General features: G+C 44.6%; 1 protein-coding gene across 2 annotated transcripts; it reads right to left on the bottom strand.

Annotated features, from left to right (window-relative positions):
* Nucleotides 1-219: 219 nt before the first annotated feature.
* On the bottom strand, nt 220-13,789 carry Ald1 (fructose-bisphosphate aldolase). 2 transcript variants are annotated; one of them, XM_065448565.1, is made up of 7 exons: nt 13,630-13,789; nt 10,829-10,953; nt 10,085-10,351; nt 7,940-8,100; nt 6,497-6,755; nt 4,459-4,658; nt 220-1,884 (listed from the first exon to the last, which is right to left on the bottom strand). In XM_065448565.1, exons 2-7 carry the CDS (start codon nt 10,938-10,940, stop codon nt 1,789-1,791), a joined length of 1,095 nt encoding a protein of 364 aa, XP_065304637.1. In that variant the 5' UTR covers nt 10,941-10,953; nt 13,630-13,789; the 3' UTR covers nt 220-1,788. The 2 variants fall into 2 exon arrangements, with proteins under 2 accessions (XP_065304637.1, XP_065304638.1); XM_065448566.1 differs by having other exon boundaries at nt 220-555; nt 13,630-13,788.
* Between the last annotated feature and the right edge of the window lie 58 nt (nt 13,790-13,847).

The following is a 13,847-nucleotide window of genomic DNA, read 5'->3' as shown; positions in this document are numbered from 1 at the left end:
ACCTAAATCTAAGTACACGGGTGTTTTCGCATTTATCCCCCATCGAAGTGCGGCCGTTGCCGGGATTCGATCCCGCGACCTCGTGCTCAGCAGCCCAACACCATAGCCACTGAGCAACCACGCCGGGTGACTGAAGTGGTCTGCTCTGACAAAATCCTGTCCATCTTTTTTTTGTAAAACAGACCACCTACAGAGGGTGCATAAGAAAGGAAAAAAAAATGCGAGGCCAACAACTCAATTTTTATTGTGCACATCAGCTGTTTTGGCAAACGCCAAATGGCACTAGCATTAGGGGAATGTCCAAACCACACAGGGGGCACCATTTAGATAAGTCTAAAATTTGGAGCACGGCAGAGGGGAGGCGACTGAATGCTACTACAGCTAGTCGAGACAGAGAGAAAAGACTGGCCGTCAAGTATGTTACGCCGACACCGGACATGATTGAATGGGAGAGGGGAGGGCTCAGTACTCGTGGTTTTTGATAAAGAGGATCTCTGAGGCAGCCGCTCCAGTAACACCGCCGCCGTACTTTCCTAGAGCAGCTTCACTGCAGGCCTGTGTTGGAGACAGAACACATCACAGCAGCTTATAAAACACTGTCACAGCCACTCTTTACAACATACTTGGTGTGGCTTTATATAAAATCGCTATCACTGGCAGGCACTTCACTCTACACTGTAAAGACTGCAAACTGCGCACAACAGCATATTCTGGAAGTACATATACCAATAAGTAAGCACATGGCAAAAACAATTTGTCACATACTCCAGGTGATTCACTTGGCACAAGGCTCTTGCAATATGCACGCTAAAACATAACTGAAGACAAGAGTAGAGGCTAAAGAGTCAGTTTCTGTACAAAATTTCCTTTTGTAAACAAAGGGCCTCATAAATCGAGGTATGGCAAGAAAATGCAAAATAAAGCTCTTAAGAGGAAAACGATGCCAAAAGTGGTTCAAGAGCTCTTAGACAAATAAAATTGCACACAGCCATAACATCTTTGTAAAAGTGCATGATTACATATTGGTCTGCTCAGGTGCAATAAACAAGGCATTGCAAAACAGAAGCGCACGGTAACCAAAAAGAGCCACTAGAATGTGCATGCGGCACATGCAAATATCAAGCTTATTAGAGAATGCAGGAAAAAACATGCCGACAGTGTTGGACATGCCAAATCCTCGCTATAACAAAAACAAATTTCTAATACAATCAACTTCAAAAACTGGGCAAGAGAACATTCTGGAAAGTATGCAACAGACAATGCTCTCTAGAGGAATGTTAAAGCAAACAGCATTTAGAAACAAGGCCTCCATTGCACACTAGGTTAACAAAACTAGCACAAACGCATGTAAGGTTTTGGTAGACTAAAATGCCATAAAGTAGATACAAATCTGAAAACAAGGCATGCAATTCGCTCTGCATTGACAAAAAGGTCCGTGCATCAAGTACAAAAGATACCACACTAATCACAAAAGTAACAGCTCATTGTAAGATGCATAAACTGTCGAATAAGCCATGCAACTCTACTAACAGTTGTTCATTCTATTCAGCAAAGTGGTGCTCGGGGAAAGCAGTGTAGCTACAGAAAAAGTGGGTATGCATGAAAAAAAAGAAAAGAAAAGGAAGGTTGTACAGCAGGTAAAGTTGCAGACGTCAAGAACTAAACAAGGAAACTACAGAGTGCTTCCCCAACCAGAACAGGGCACAAAAAACAACGAAATTCAGGTAGGCAAAAAAGTAAAGTGCCGCCACTCCAAAGGTTTGAGGCTGTGCCAGAAAAGAAGCGAAATCAGTAGGAATGGGTGGGGACAAAGTTGGAGCGATCGGCGACCAGGCTCTGAATGGAACCAGGGGTGTACAGCCCTTGGCAAGCCAAGTGGTTAGCCTAAAATAAATTGAAAACAAAAGGAGGGGGAGGGTGTGGGAGAAAGGGAATGTGGCAAATAAAAGGAAAGAAAAACGTGCATTACTAAGACATTCCACTTCAATGAAGTTGGACAGCCAAGGTTTTGGTAGCCATCCCACTAAATTAGCTGGCTCTGGGGAACCTTCAAAATTGACATTGTTTCTGTAAGCTAAATTTGCACACGTGGCTCTAACGTTGCGGAAATGCACCTGTGCTGTTAGTATGGAGCCTTCAATTCATCCTCATACCGTTGAACCTAGTTTATAACGTCGCACCCAACACTAAAATGTCTTCATTACACCCAATATTTGCAACTGTTCTTGCCAATATTACCTATATTCATAATGTGCCATTTCTCTTGCTGTGTATTTGGTACAGTAAAAGCTCGTTAATTCGAACTTATGGATCATTCGAACTGTATGATTTGGTCCGGCCAAGCTCCACAGAAGTCTATGTATAAAAAAGTCCGTTAATTCGAACGTGAGAAGGTTCCCTCACGGATAATTCAAACTACGCTCGCCTGGCACACGGCCAGAGAAACGCGCCTACTGCCTACACACAAGGCTGTATTGCCTCCAAAACGGAGAGAACGGCGAGAGAAGGCAAAATCGGAAAAAAACCTAACCGACGCGGGGCCAGCCAGAAGGCAGCGGCGGCTGCCGCCTCTCCGTTCTACGTAACCTCCGAGACTTCTTGCCCGTTGCGAATCTTGGAGGCTTCGCAAATCTGGTACAGCTGCTAATGTTGTGCAAAGATGGCACGGCAAGCGCCAAAACGCAGCGAATCAAGTACGTCACAGCTGCGCTTGCAATCAAGAACCAACGAATTGGGGCCTTCGCCACCTTCACATGTTCAGCGTCTGTCTCGGCAGTCTCCATCGGTTGTGCACCTCTGTTTTCAGCTTAGGAGGTATCAGCCGTCGCGATTCATTGCGATGGTGTTAAGTCTCAGCTAACGTTCGTTTCGGTGGACATCGGTGGTGTGGCACAGTTGGACCCAGAGCTTCGACTTGAAGATGGCGTGTGCCCGCGGCACATGCCATCACTTTCTGACACGCCAAATTTCTGACATGCCCAACTGCTTCCAAATTGCAGTGTACTGTTGCTCTGTTTCACTTTCGTTAGTTCGAACTTTCGTTAATTCGAACTGAAGCGGCTTCCCCTTGCGGTTCGAATTAACGAGCTTTTACTGTATTTTGCCTACCGTAACAGATCTTGAGCTGCAAGTGAACTAGTATTCCCTTTGCTGTTACCACTATATTCCGGGAGCTTGCCTTTTCTGTTTTCTTATAGCACTAGAATGCTTATCCAAATATAGCATGGGCAAGCAAACTTTAGGCTTAGTCGGTCTTATCCAATAATTGATTATATTTGTGTTTATTAGAGACGTTCAATTACAAATTGCAGCAAGGCATACAGGAAACTGCCTAAGCATGACGTGCAAGTTTTTATACAGCTTCCTACTGCCAAGCATGCATATTGAAACGCAAACACATGCAGCATGTGAGACCACCGTGCAACTGCCACACACTAACATGCTACATTCGGGGGTGAAAAGATACAATGCCAAACAGATACAATGGTTTTAGAATTTGTACGCTAGTGATAAAGCCATGTCCCCTAAGACTTCTGCAGATAAGGCTAGGCAATCATTACTAAAAGTTAGGAATGGATACGAAACTGTCATGAGAAAAAAAGCTAACAGTATGGTAGCTATAACTGCAGGATAGCAATTACAGATTATTAAGCAGTGCTATATAAATACCACTGCTTTTCTCTCCCACGTGTGTACTTTCCATGAGCATCAAATCTGAGAGCTCTATTATGCAAGTTTAGCTGCAGAGTCCATATGACTTCCAAAATTTCAAAGGCAGTTTGAACAATTGAAAGCCCGCACACATTTGCACAGCTCTCATGCTATCAGGACAAGTCGGCATCCCATTGAAATATTGTACGAGCTGCACCAAAATACAAGAGATGCCATGAAGCCGGTATTCGTAATACGCCAAGAAATTAATTAGGCTTCTCTATTACAATTGCACAATCTTTTTCAAAGTTTTCCCCTCAGATGCAGTTGTCAGTTATGTCCACTAATATGTATTACATCTGGAATAACCTTTATATTTTCAGAGATATCAAGACAGCTTTATAGAAAAGTCATTGCTATTCTCACTGCAGCAGACTGAAGTTTACCATTAATAAGCAACATTTCCTTAGGATAATATCAACTCGTAATTAACAGGCCATTAATTGATGATATACTGCACCAATAGGTTTCAGGCTTTTAAACCACCTTGACAACAATTTCAAAAGGCTGTGCCTAACATTCTTTGATTACGTTCCTTGGAACAGCACATATGTTAACTAGGAAACAAGCCACTCTCTGGCCACTGTCCAGCACGCTTGACACATCTAAATTGTTTTGCCTGGGTATGTAGCTAGTAACCAGAACATTTTAAAGATGCATGTCACTGTTGTAAAAAAACATGAAAAGAGGGTGATGTCTAATCATGCAAGAGAGGGTGCGCAAGCGACACCAACATGCTCAACTCACCTTGGCACGCTTCAGGAACTCGTCCTGGCTATGCTTGATGTTACACGTCTTGCCGCTCCAGGCCTTCAAAGCACTGGCTTGCAGGGCACGGCCATAGCTGAAGGTCAGGGCCCAGGGCTTCTTGCCAGGGTACTTGTTGATGGCATCCAGGTTGATGGACGCCTCCTCCTCAGACTGGCCTCCGGAGAGGAATGTGATGCCTGGGTACCAAAGGGAATGAGACTGTACTACGAGCTTTGCTGCACGACGTAACTGATGCCACACATAGGCTCATGGTGTAAAAACACCGCAAGAAGTGGGACAAGAAAACAGGACTAGGCACTGACTGCCAACAAGTGTTTTTTATTTGGAACTGCGGTATATATGCTGAACAAAAGAAAGAAGATGCTAAAACCATGTTATGTGCTCTTGAGGAAAACAAAAGGAATGCTCAACCACTGTATTGTGGAGAGAGCCAAAGACTGTCAATAAAAGGTGACCAGTGGCAAGCTGACAGGGGCCGTTACAAAGCTGTGTGAAAGCCACGAAGATTTCACTAGCGCATGTCGTGAAACCTGCGTAAATTATGCATCTGGTTGAAGACAGGCTTGCACCCACATTTGGTGCAACGAATGGCCAAATTGGATGCCCATTTTCAACTTTGATATTAGCATGCAATTTCAGGCCCTCTTGCAGTGCATCTAGGTCCATCATCATCATCGTCGTCGTTGTCGTCATCATCTTTTTATGCCCCCTACAGGACAAAGGCCTCTCCAAGCATCTCCAATTAACATAGAGTGTGTGTGTAGGCCAGTTGGTGGTTCTCGATTCTGGGAAGTTACCACAAGCAAAACACGAGATTCGAAGAAACACTTCATGTTGCCCCTTTCAAGTCTTGTGTTTTGTGTGCGGCAACTTCCAAATATCATCTACAATTACTGTTGTCTTGTGCTAGTCGATTCCAAGTTGTACCTGCAAATTCTCTAACTTCATCAACCCTCCTGAATTTCTGCCACACTTGACTGCACTTCCTGTCCCTAAGAACGCATTCTGCAACTCTAATGACCACCGATTTTCTGCCCTATGCATTGTATGGCCTGCACAGCTCCACTGTTTCCTCTTAATGTCAACTAGAATATCGGCTACCGCCACTTGCTCTTTGATCCACACCGCTCTGTCTCTGAATGTTACACCTAACATCTTTTGTTCCATCACTCATGCGATCCATCACTTGCTCTCAAGCTTCCTTGTTAACCTCCAAGTTTCTGCCCCTTATGATAGTAATGGTAGAATCCAATGACTGCACTTTTCAATGATAGCGGTAAGATCCCAGTCATGGTTTGGTAATGCCTGCTGTATGCGCTCCAACTCATTTTTATTGTGTAAGTTTCCTTTTCGTGATCAGGATTACCTGCAAGCAGCTAACCTAGATTACTCATAGGAGACCCTGATCTAGGTGAAAATCCATCAGATTTGCATTGTTAATTACTATATTTGAACACTGTCAGGATGAGCACAGGAGAATTAGTAAACTGCTAGACAGACGTCGAGAAAGGAGCCTCACTTGGATAGGCTGTATTTGTACTCATTAGTTTTCGGCAGTACTTTTCACAATGCACTAAGGGTGGCAATAAGTCCCTTAGTGCCATTTTTACCAATGCATTTTATACTTTGAAGCTTTCCTAATCTCTGCTCTATGTAATATCCCATTGGAATTGATTTCTTTCACCACCACATTCAAGTTCTACATATTACAGAACATTCTGAACTCCACCTCCATTTACGTTAACATTTCCATCACTGATCTGAGAAATGTGTACCATCTGCGATCTTTAACTTGCCTGCTAGTTTCTGTTTTATCACTCATTGCATGGTCTTCAACTTCCTTCAAGGTTTCTTTGTAACCCTGCATCCCTGTGGTCTAATGCTGAAGGAGTTAAAAGGCAACCTGAAACATCACTGGTGGAGAGGCCTTGCATACAGATGACGAGAGGGGGCACCTTTGTTCCCTGGCCATTTCAGTTTCAGAGTTGGAAGTGCAAGTGGAAGCTGTACGCACCGGGAACGGCAGCCGGCACAGTCCTCTGCAGGGTGGTGACAGTGGCACGGGCCACGTCGGCCGGCGTGTACTTCTTGGTGCAGCTCTGCCCGGCGGTAACCATGTTGGGTTTGAGCAGAGTGCCCTCCAGATAGACATGGTGGTCATTCAAGGCCTTGTACACTGCGGCCAGCACCTGCTCCGTGACCTTCTGCGCCCGGTCAAGGTCGTGGTCCCCGTCAGGAAGCACCTCGGGCTCCACAATGGGCACAATGCCCGCCTGCAGCCAAAACAGAACCCATGCTTTAGGACTCTGCACACAACGAAACTATTTTACTACAGCAAATTCTAGACTTCAGTTTGGCTAAGCAAGTGCCATAAGCTGAGATTTCAATTGACAACTGTATGCTAAAATTTAATGTGCAAAATAGTTGCCTTTTCTACACAGCTCTGCTGCTCACTGCTGCACTAATATACGAGTGGCTTTCATTACCGTTTTCAGCCAATGCGCCTTATTTATGTCAATAAAATCAATGAATTCTTAGTTACTTTACGCTGGGGAAAGGTGAAATGATCTTTGTAATAAGCCGGAATGTGTAATTTCAAAGATGGTACTGGCAGCCATTGATACTAGCTGGATTATGAAACCTTCGAATACGTTTTTTACCCCACCTTCCAAATATAACTTTACTCAGGCAAACAGCAAAAGCAATTTGATAAGCGCACAGAGGCTTGCATTCCTTTCATACATCAAGCAGTGTTTCTTCCCGTCATGTAGTAGTGCTAGAGGAGGCAACATCTACAGAGAACTTGCCCAAAACCTTACTGGGAATTCTGGGGTTTTACATGCAAAAAGCACAATTTGATTATGAGGCACGCTGTAGTAGGGGACTTTGGATTATTTTTGACCATCAGGGGATCTTCAATGTGACCCGAATGCATGGAACACAGGCGTTTTTGCATTTCGCCCCCACTGAAATGTGGCTGCCGCAGCTGGGATTTGACCCCACAACCTCAGGCTTAGCAGCGCAACACCACAGCCACAAAACCATATTACAGACACAGAAGAATGGCCTCGTTTGTTTTGACAACTAAGCAGGTAGCAAGTGGTGTGCTCATAAAAGTCACTCCACATAAATTTCAGTGCAGTTCGTCATCTACAATGCGCTCTATGAATTAACTACTTCGTATATTACAACTTAAGTCACATCAAATAAAGTGTTATTTGTGCAACCTTTGTGCTTCCAGTATGTGGCATACTGTTTTTTTCACGAGCACAAGTAGTGCACTGTGGTTGCCGTTTCAGAAACGGGTCATTCTACTCGTTTGGTGGCAAATAGGCTCAGATGTTTCAAATCCAATTCACCATATTTTGGACCTGCATGCAAGCAAAGAGCATTGCCAATGCACGATTCGAGTATAATAGCAGTCTGAGAGAATAGTCTGACAAGTGAAAAATTTAACCTGCTGGCAGCAGACGGCGTAGCGGGCCAGGACATTGGCATTCTCCAGGATGGCGAGGGGCGACGGGCAGTGCGGGCGGATCTTGAGCACACAGCGCCACTTGGCAAAACGGCAACCATCCTTGCGGTACTGGACGCACCTCTTGGTCAGGTCATCAAGGCCTGCAGCAAAATAGCAGAAGCAGCCTTCTTGACCAGCGCAATATTTCGCTAACATTAATAACATGTGTTTAGCAAGAGCCTGCATGCTGTCTCTTTTTTTACACATTAACAGAATATTCTGTTTTTTGTATTGTATAATTGCAGTACTTTAAGGATTTTTGTATGTTTTACTTTTATATTTGCACTATTCAAAAACTATGTTCCTTGCCCCACCCCCTATATAAGAAACCCTTCAAGAGTATAAACAAAAAATACATGCAGACACCAGAGGTGCTCAGTGACTCAAAAGTGGGGGGTTAGAACCCAAAACAATTTATGCTTTCACTTAGACTGGAAATAAAAGAAAATGATTGTTAAAAAAAAAAAAGAATTACAGGGGAGCAAGTGCCCCCAAAACTGTTAGGAGTGCTGGAGTACGAAAGTCTGTACTGAAGAGACTACCTGTCCCAGACACCTATGATGGGACTACCACAAGGGTAAGAGGAGTTGGGCATTATCTACGATAAGGAAAGGCATAAAAACACTACAATCTGTAACACTTCACTCTGCCGTCTGGACGGCCTCTAGATAAGACGAGGACAATGGTGTCTAGGAGAGCCCACGGATATCAAATTACGCTTAAGTCATCACCACACTAGGCTCTTCCTGTGAAATCTGTCTCGAGGCCTGTTCCGGTCGATATCATGCAGCGTGGAAGACAGGCACAGGACATGAGTGGGGGTGTAGGTTACAGCAAGACATCTGCTCCCACCATGCATGCAGGACAAGAACACAACAAATACTAAATGAACAACCTAAGAATACAGGCCGTTACACGCACGGCAAGAGCTGCCTGGCAGTCTGATTGGGCCCCAGTGGCACTCAATGCTACAGAGAATAACACTTCCATAAGATTTGTGCTGGTCTAGAAGCTACCCTTCAACATGACCTGCAGACTATTATTCCACCCACTCATATACAGCCTGTATTTCTCAGCAGTGGGAATACATACTGCCATGACAGTCATAGCAAGAAGCTTCCATGAGCATTATTCCTCAACACATTCAGCGCTCAAGCAGTTGATAGTTCCTTTTAGTACGATCCAGTAATTGGGTACCAGGTGACACAATTACAAGCAGACAAGCTGCTTTCTGGAAGACTTTGAAGTGTCAGTGGTAACAGGTGCATGTGTGCAAGATTTATGCAGCGTCTCTTTACTGACCTTACCGAGTGCCCATGTCACTTAAGGATGCAAGAATGAGATATGTTATACTAGTTCTGAATTGCAAGCTCGTTGGTATGGCATCTTGGAGTGCTATTGTAGTGCAGAGTATATTTTAAGAGCTTACTTTTCTCGCCTCCTAGTTTTACAACTGCACTGTTGGCACTTTGCCATCTTTCACAAAAATAGCAAGAAAATAGCCCCCTCTGCCTACAGTGATCCATCACCTGCAAAGCATTCACACAGTAGCTAGTAGATTCATGGCGCTACCTACATAAATGACAATGAATTAAAAAATTCTATGCACTGTCACCAGTCTTAACATTTCTTTATGGCAGTACGAGCCATTTCAAATGTTAGCTGGAAACCTACTGAAACCAACTAATATGTCAATGTCGGCTGCCAGATATGGGTAAAACTTCAAAATTTTATAGTGTTTTTAAGAGCCAAAACCACAATCAGATTATGAGGCATGCTGTAGTGCAGGACTCACGATTAACTCTGACAGACTTTGGGTTCTTTTATCTGCACCTAAATCTAAGTACACGAGCATGTTTGGATCGCAGCCTATTGAAATGCTGCAGGGAATCAAACCCACGAACTCAGCAGATGAATTGTTGCTTCACAAACAATATGTCTTGTGCGTCACACAATGCTAAACAGGAGAAAAAAAAAGAAAGACAGGAACTTCAAGTGCATTTAGCGCCATGCAAGACTACCACTTGTGTACGAACACCTGCACGAAACAACAAACATGCACTGAATGCAATGTAATGTACGCACCCTGTGTGGTGCTCTCCTCATCAGTGCCCATGAGGGGCACGACACCTTTGTCCACCTTGATGCCGGGAATGATGCCGCGGTTTTCAAGGATCTTGACAAATGGAGTTCCATTGTCGGCCTGCTGGTAGAGGGTTTCGTGAAACAGGATCACGCCGCTGATGGCACTGTTCATATGCTCGTTGCAGGTAAACAGCAGCTGCCTGTACTGGCGCCGGTTCTCCTCGGTGTTCTCAACACCGATCCCCTGCAGCCGCTTGCCCATGGTGGCTGTGTGCGGTTACAACAAGCAGGCCCGTATGAGAATTGGAAATGCTTAAGACTCAATACGGTGTAACCAAATTACAGTGAACCCGGAGTATGCCACCGCCAACTCAAAGTATTTTCTTTTACAAATAAAAGCAAGCCATTTCAAAGAGCTTTCTCTTTTGACTTTAAAACATTTCTAGTGACAAGCATTGCTAAGGCTTACTGAGTAGAAATACAAATATGTTAAAGAACGTAAAACTAGAGTTTGAAAAGAAAAATTTTTTGAAAAAGAAAAAAGGGAAATAAAAGAAACGGGAGGAATAGGTTGCAGTTAGAGGCCTGTAACGTTATTGCTCAGAAATGAAACCAAGAGAAATACCAGTTCACGACTTCACAAATCTTAAGCTGAAGGAAGTAAGTCAACTGATTCATGATGCACTACAGGTACAGGGACTATTTTACGTGTAATCTAATTTCAATGTGCCACGATTTACTCACATGTGCTCTCGTCAGCAGCTAAGATGCCCTTGCCAGGTGCCACAATGGCCTCGGCAGTGGCCTTGAGCTCCTTCATGATCTCGGGAGGAGGGTAAGTGAAGTGGCCAGCCATCTTGTGCTCTTAACTGCAGGGAAATGTGTGCACACGTATAGGAAACTCTTTGCAGACACGAACTCACAAGAAGATTCCCATCAGTAATGTTGAAAGTGAGCAAGTGCAACTACTTTGTATATTACAACTACAACTGGAGACGTAAGGTTACGTCAAACCACATTTATGAACACCTCCAGTAATAAATGCTTCCAGGAACGCTTCCAGTAAACCATGCAATACATCTTTAGTTGGGAGTACAAACAGTGCCACCGTGGCTGCTGTGTGCCACTCTGCACGGTCAGTGGCAAATAGATGCACATATGCGCCTTCCCTGTAATGATTACATCATATTTTGTGACAAAGGTACGAGGCCTAAGTTGCGTCCAAAAGCATGATGCATACTTAATCTGTTTGCTATGCGATACGCCATTTCTTCGTCGTGAATGCAAGCAATGAAAAGTATTCCTAGCCTTTGCAGTGCTGCCTTCTGGAGTGCAGTACCACTATTTGACTAAAAAGGAAACTGGGGGTAGCTGTTTAAGTGTGATGGTGTAATTCAATACCAACTAACGAAGATGCCTGGAACTATATAAAGGGATGTGGCAGAAGAATGTCATATGTAAACTAGAAGATTGCCTATGGTACCACAAACATGGCACAGTTGATTTAAATGCTAACCGATCACGGCTGAGTCATTGTAAGCAAGGGGTGTGTACAGGTTCCGAGATGTCTTCTTTTAATCTTTCTTTACCCCATTATCTTTTTTTATCTTTCTTTTGGCCAGTAACCAGTTTTCTAAATGATGCTTTCATACCTGACCACACAGCAATTCAACTGAAGTATTGATTACATCTTAACATTATATACCACGCTTGTGCACTGTGAAATCTAACACGGCTATTCAACTTGCACATCTAAAGGAAACGTGGGCCAACACAATGCAACAACTCAGTTCTCATATCTCCCCAATTTTCACGCACAGTCGGCTAGCTGTCAGAGCTCTGCACCCACCTACATTTATCACCAGGATAACCCTACCACAAGCAAAGTATGATAACTGCTTACAACAGAAGGAAAGAACTGCTGCATTCATTATATACTGGACTTTCATTGTTTTCCTGGATTACTTTCACACCATGATTAGTACATCCTGAATATAGTTCCCTCGTAAGAATGCACGTGGTGCATTTCAGACTTTTCAATGGTGATTAATCATTGTTGTGGAGTGGTTCGTTTCAGAATAACTTGATGCTCAGAAATCTGCACAGATATTAGCTTCAAGACCGTCGAAGGAGAGTTGGGACGGTCAGTGCACTACTATGGCTGAAGCAAGACATAAGTTATATAATGCCAAAGTCCTCGGTGCAAAAAGGAAAATAAGGTAAAGTGTACGTCAACAATAGAAACACAGCCTATGCCAAGAGGACTAAATCCTTGGGCCGGAGATCCCTGTCAAGCCTTAAAATAGAAGGCCTTGCGAAAAATCATTCACAACACCATGCACTGTTCCTGCACTTCCTCGGGAAACGTCGGAAGAAAAAAAAGTTTAGAAATGAGTGCAGCGTACTCCAGGTTAAAATAAAAGTAGATAAACGTTCAGCACAAACATCAAATGAGTTACGAAGCGCCAAAACGGCTTCAGTCCTCTTTCGGACTACGGAATGCGCTCGCACGGTACCACTCGCGCAAACAGGGGCCGAGGCGCGTAATTCGAGGTGAAACTGAAAACGTAGTAAGCCTCCTCGACAGGCGCATCATGTTACGTGCCTCCTTGTAGTCGAGATCGTAAACAAGATACACCAAGTCCCGTCAAGGTCACCTTGGACGTCAACTCAAATGGCCTTTGGCCCTTGCGCAAGATATATCGTCGCGCCCTACAACAATCTCAAAACGGCCTAGACGCAACAGCTTGAAACTCTGCCAAGCCACGCACGACCACGTCTAGTATGCGAGCAACGACCTCGATTAAGTAAAACACTGCCGTTACGCAAAAGCGCGTCAAAAAGTGCGCGCCCGCCAAGCTTTACCGAGCGATGGTCGGCTAGCTAAACTCGTAAACTGGCTAAACGACTAGCTAAACTGATCAAACTTGAGGCAATTGCCTGCACTGAATTAACCTTGAAGTCGTTTTATCAGGGTCAAACATAGCTAGACATACGCGCTAGTTCCGTGGAAATGCATATGCAATCAAATGTATCCTGTTGCACAGTAGCGTATTTTTTATCCCGAACACCTAAATTTCCGATACGATCGACGAATTAAGCGTCCAGTTCGAGTATGTTTTATGTTTGAGGAAAACAGTGGTTCGTTTCGGCTATATATATATACATATAGTTCACTATAGCTCCGGCGCACACTTGCATCATCTGACATGAAGTCGCAATGCTGCAATGTTGCACAAGATCGAAACGAAAAACAGCCATGCCAAACTGTCCAATATGACGCGCATCTCGCGCGTGAAGAAGCCGTAGGAGACGCGCTGTCTGAGAATTCCACAATTAAAGCGCGTGTAGAACGGTCACTTGGCAAAGTAAACATGCCTGCGAATCGCCAAGGTCTCTTGTTTGGTAACACTAGACGGAAGCGTCATTTCCTAGAGGAAAAACGGCTGATCGGCTCGCGAGACCATCGTGTGCGTCGGATTCGAAGCCTTTAACCGCCCGCAGATGCGAGAATCGGGGGCCGACCGGCTCCGTCTTCCACTCACCCGACGTCGAAGCTCGCGAAAGCACTTCACGGGTTGAAAGGAGTCTCGGCGAGCTGTCGAAGTTCGGCTGGCTGTGGCTGCTGTCGCGGATGCCCGTTCGCCAGATGCCCAAGGTGACCTGTGCGAGCAGGACAAGTACCGCAGGCGAGGCGAATAGATAGGGGGGCGGGGCACCAATCACGCGCCACCACGCGCTCACCAACCTCGCGCGCAACCCG

The sequence above is a fragment of the Dermacentor albipictus genome, chromosome 2, assembly GCF_038994185.2.
Source record: "Dermacentor albipictus isolate Rhodes 1998 colony chromosome 2, USDA_Dalb.pri_finalv2, whole genome shotgun sequence".
NCBI lineage: Eukaryota > Metazoa > Arthropoda > Arachnida > Ixodida > Ixodidae > Dermacentor > Dermacentor albipictus.
Note: the sequence above shows the minus strand (reverse complement) of the source record. Positions and strands in the feature narration are given on the sequence as shown.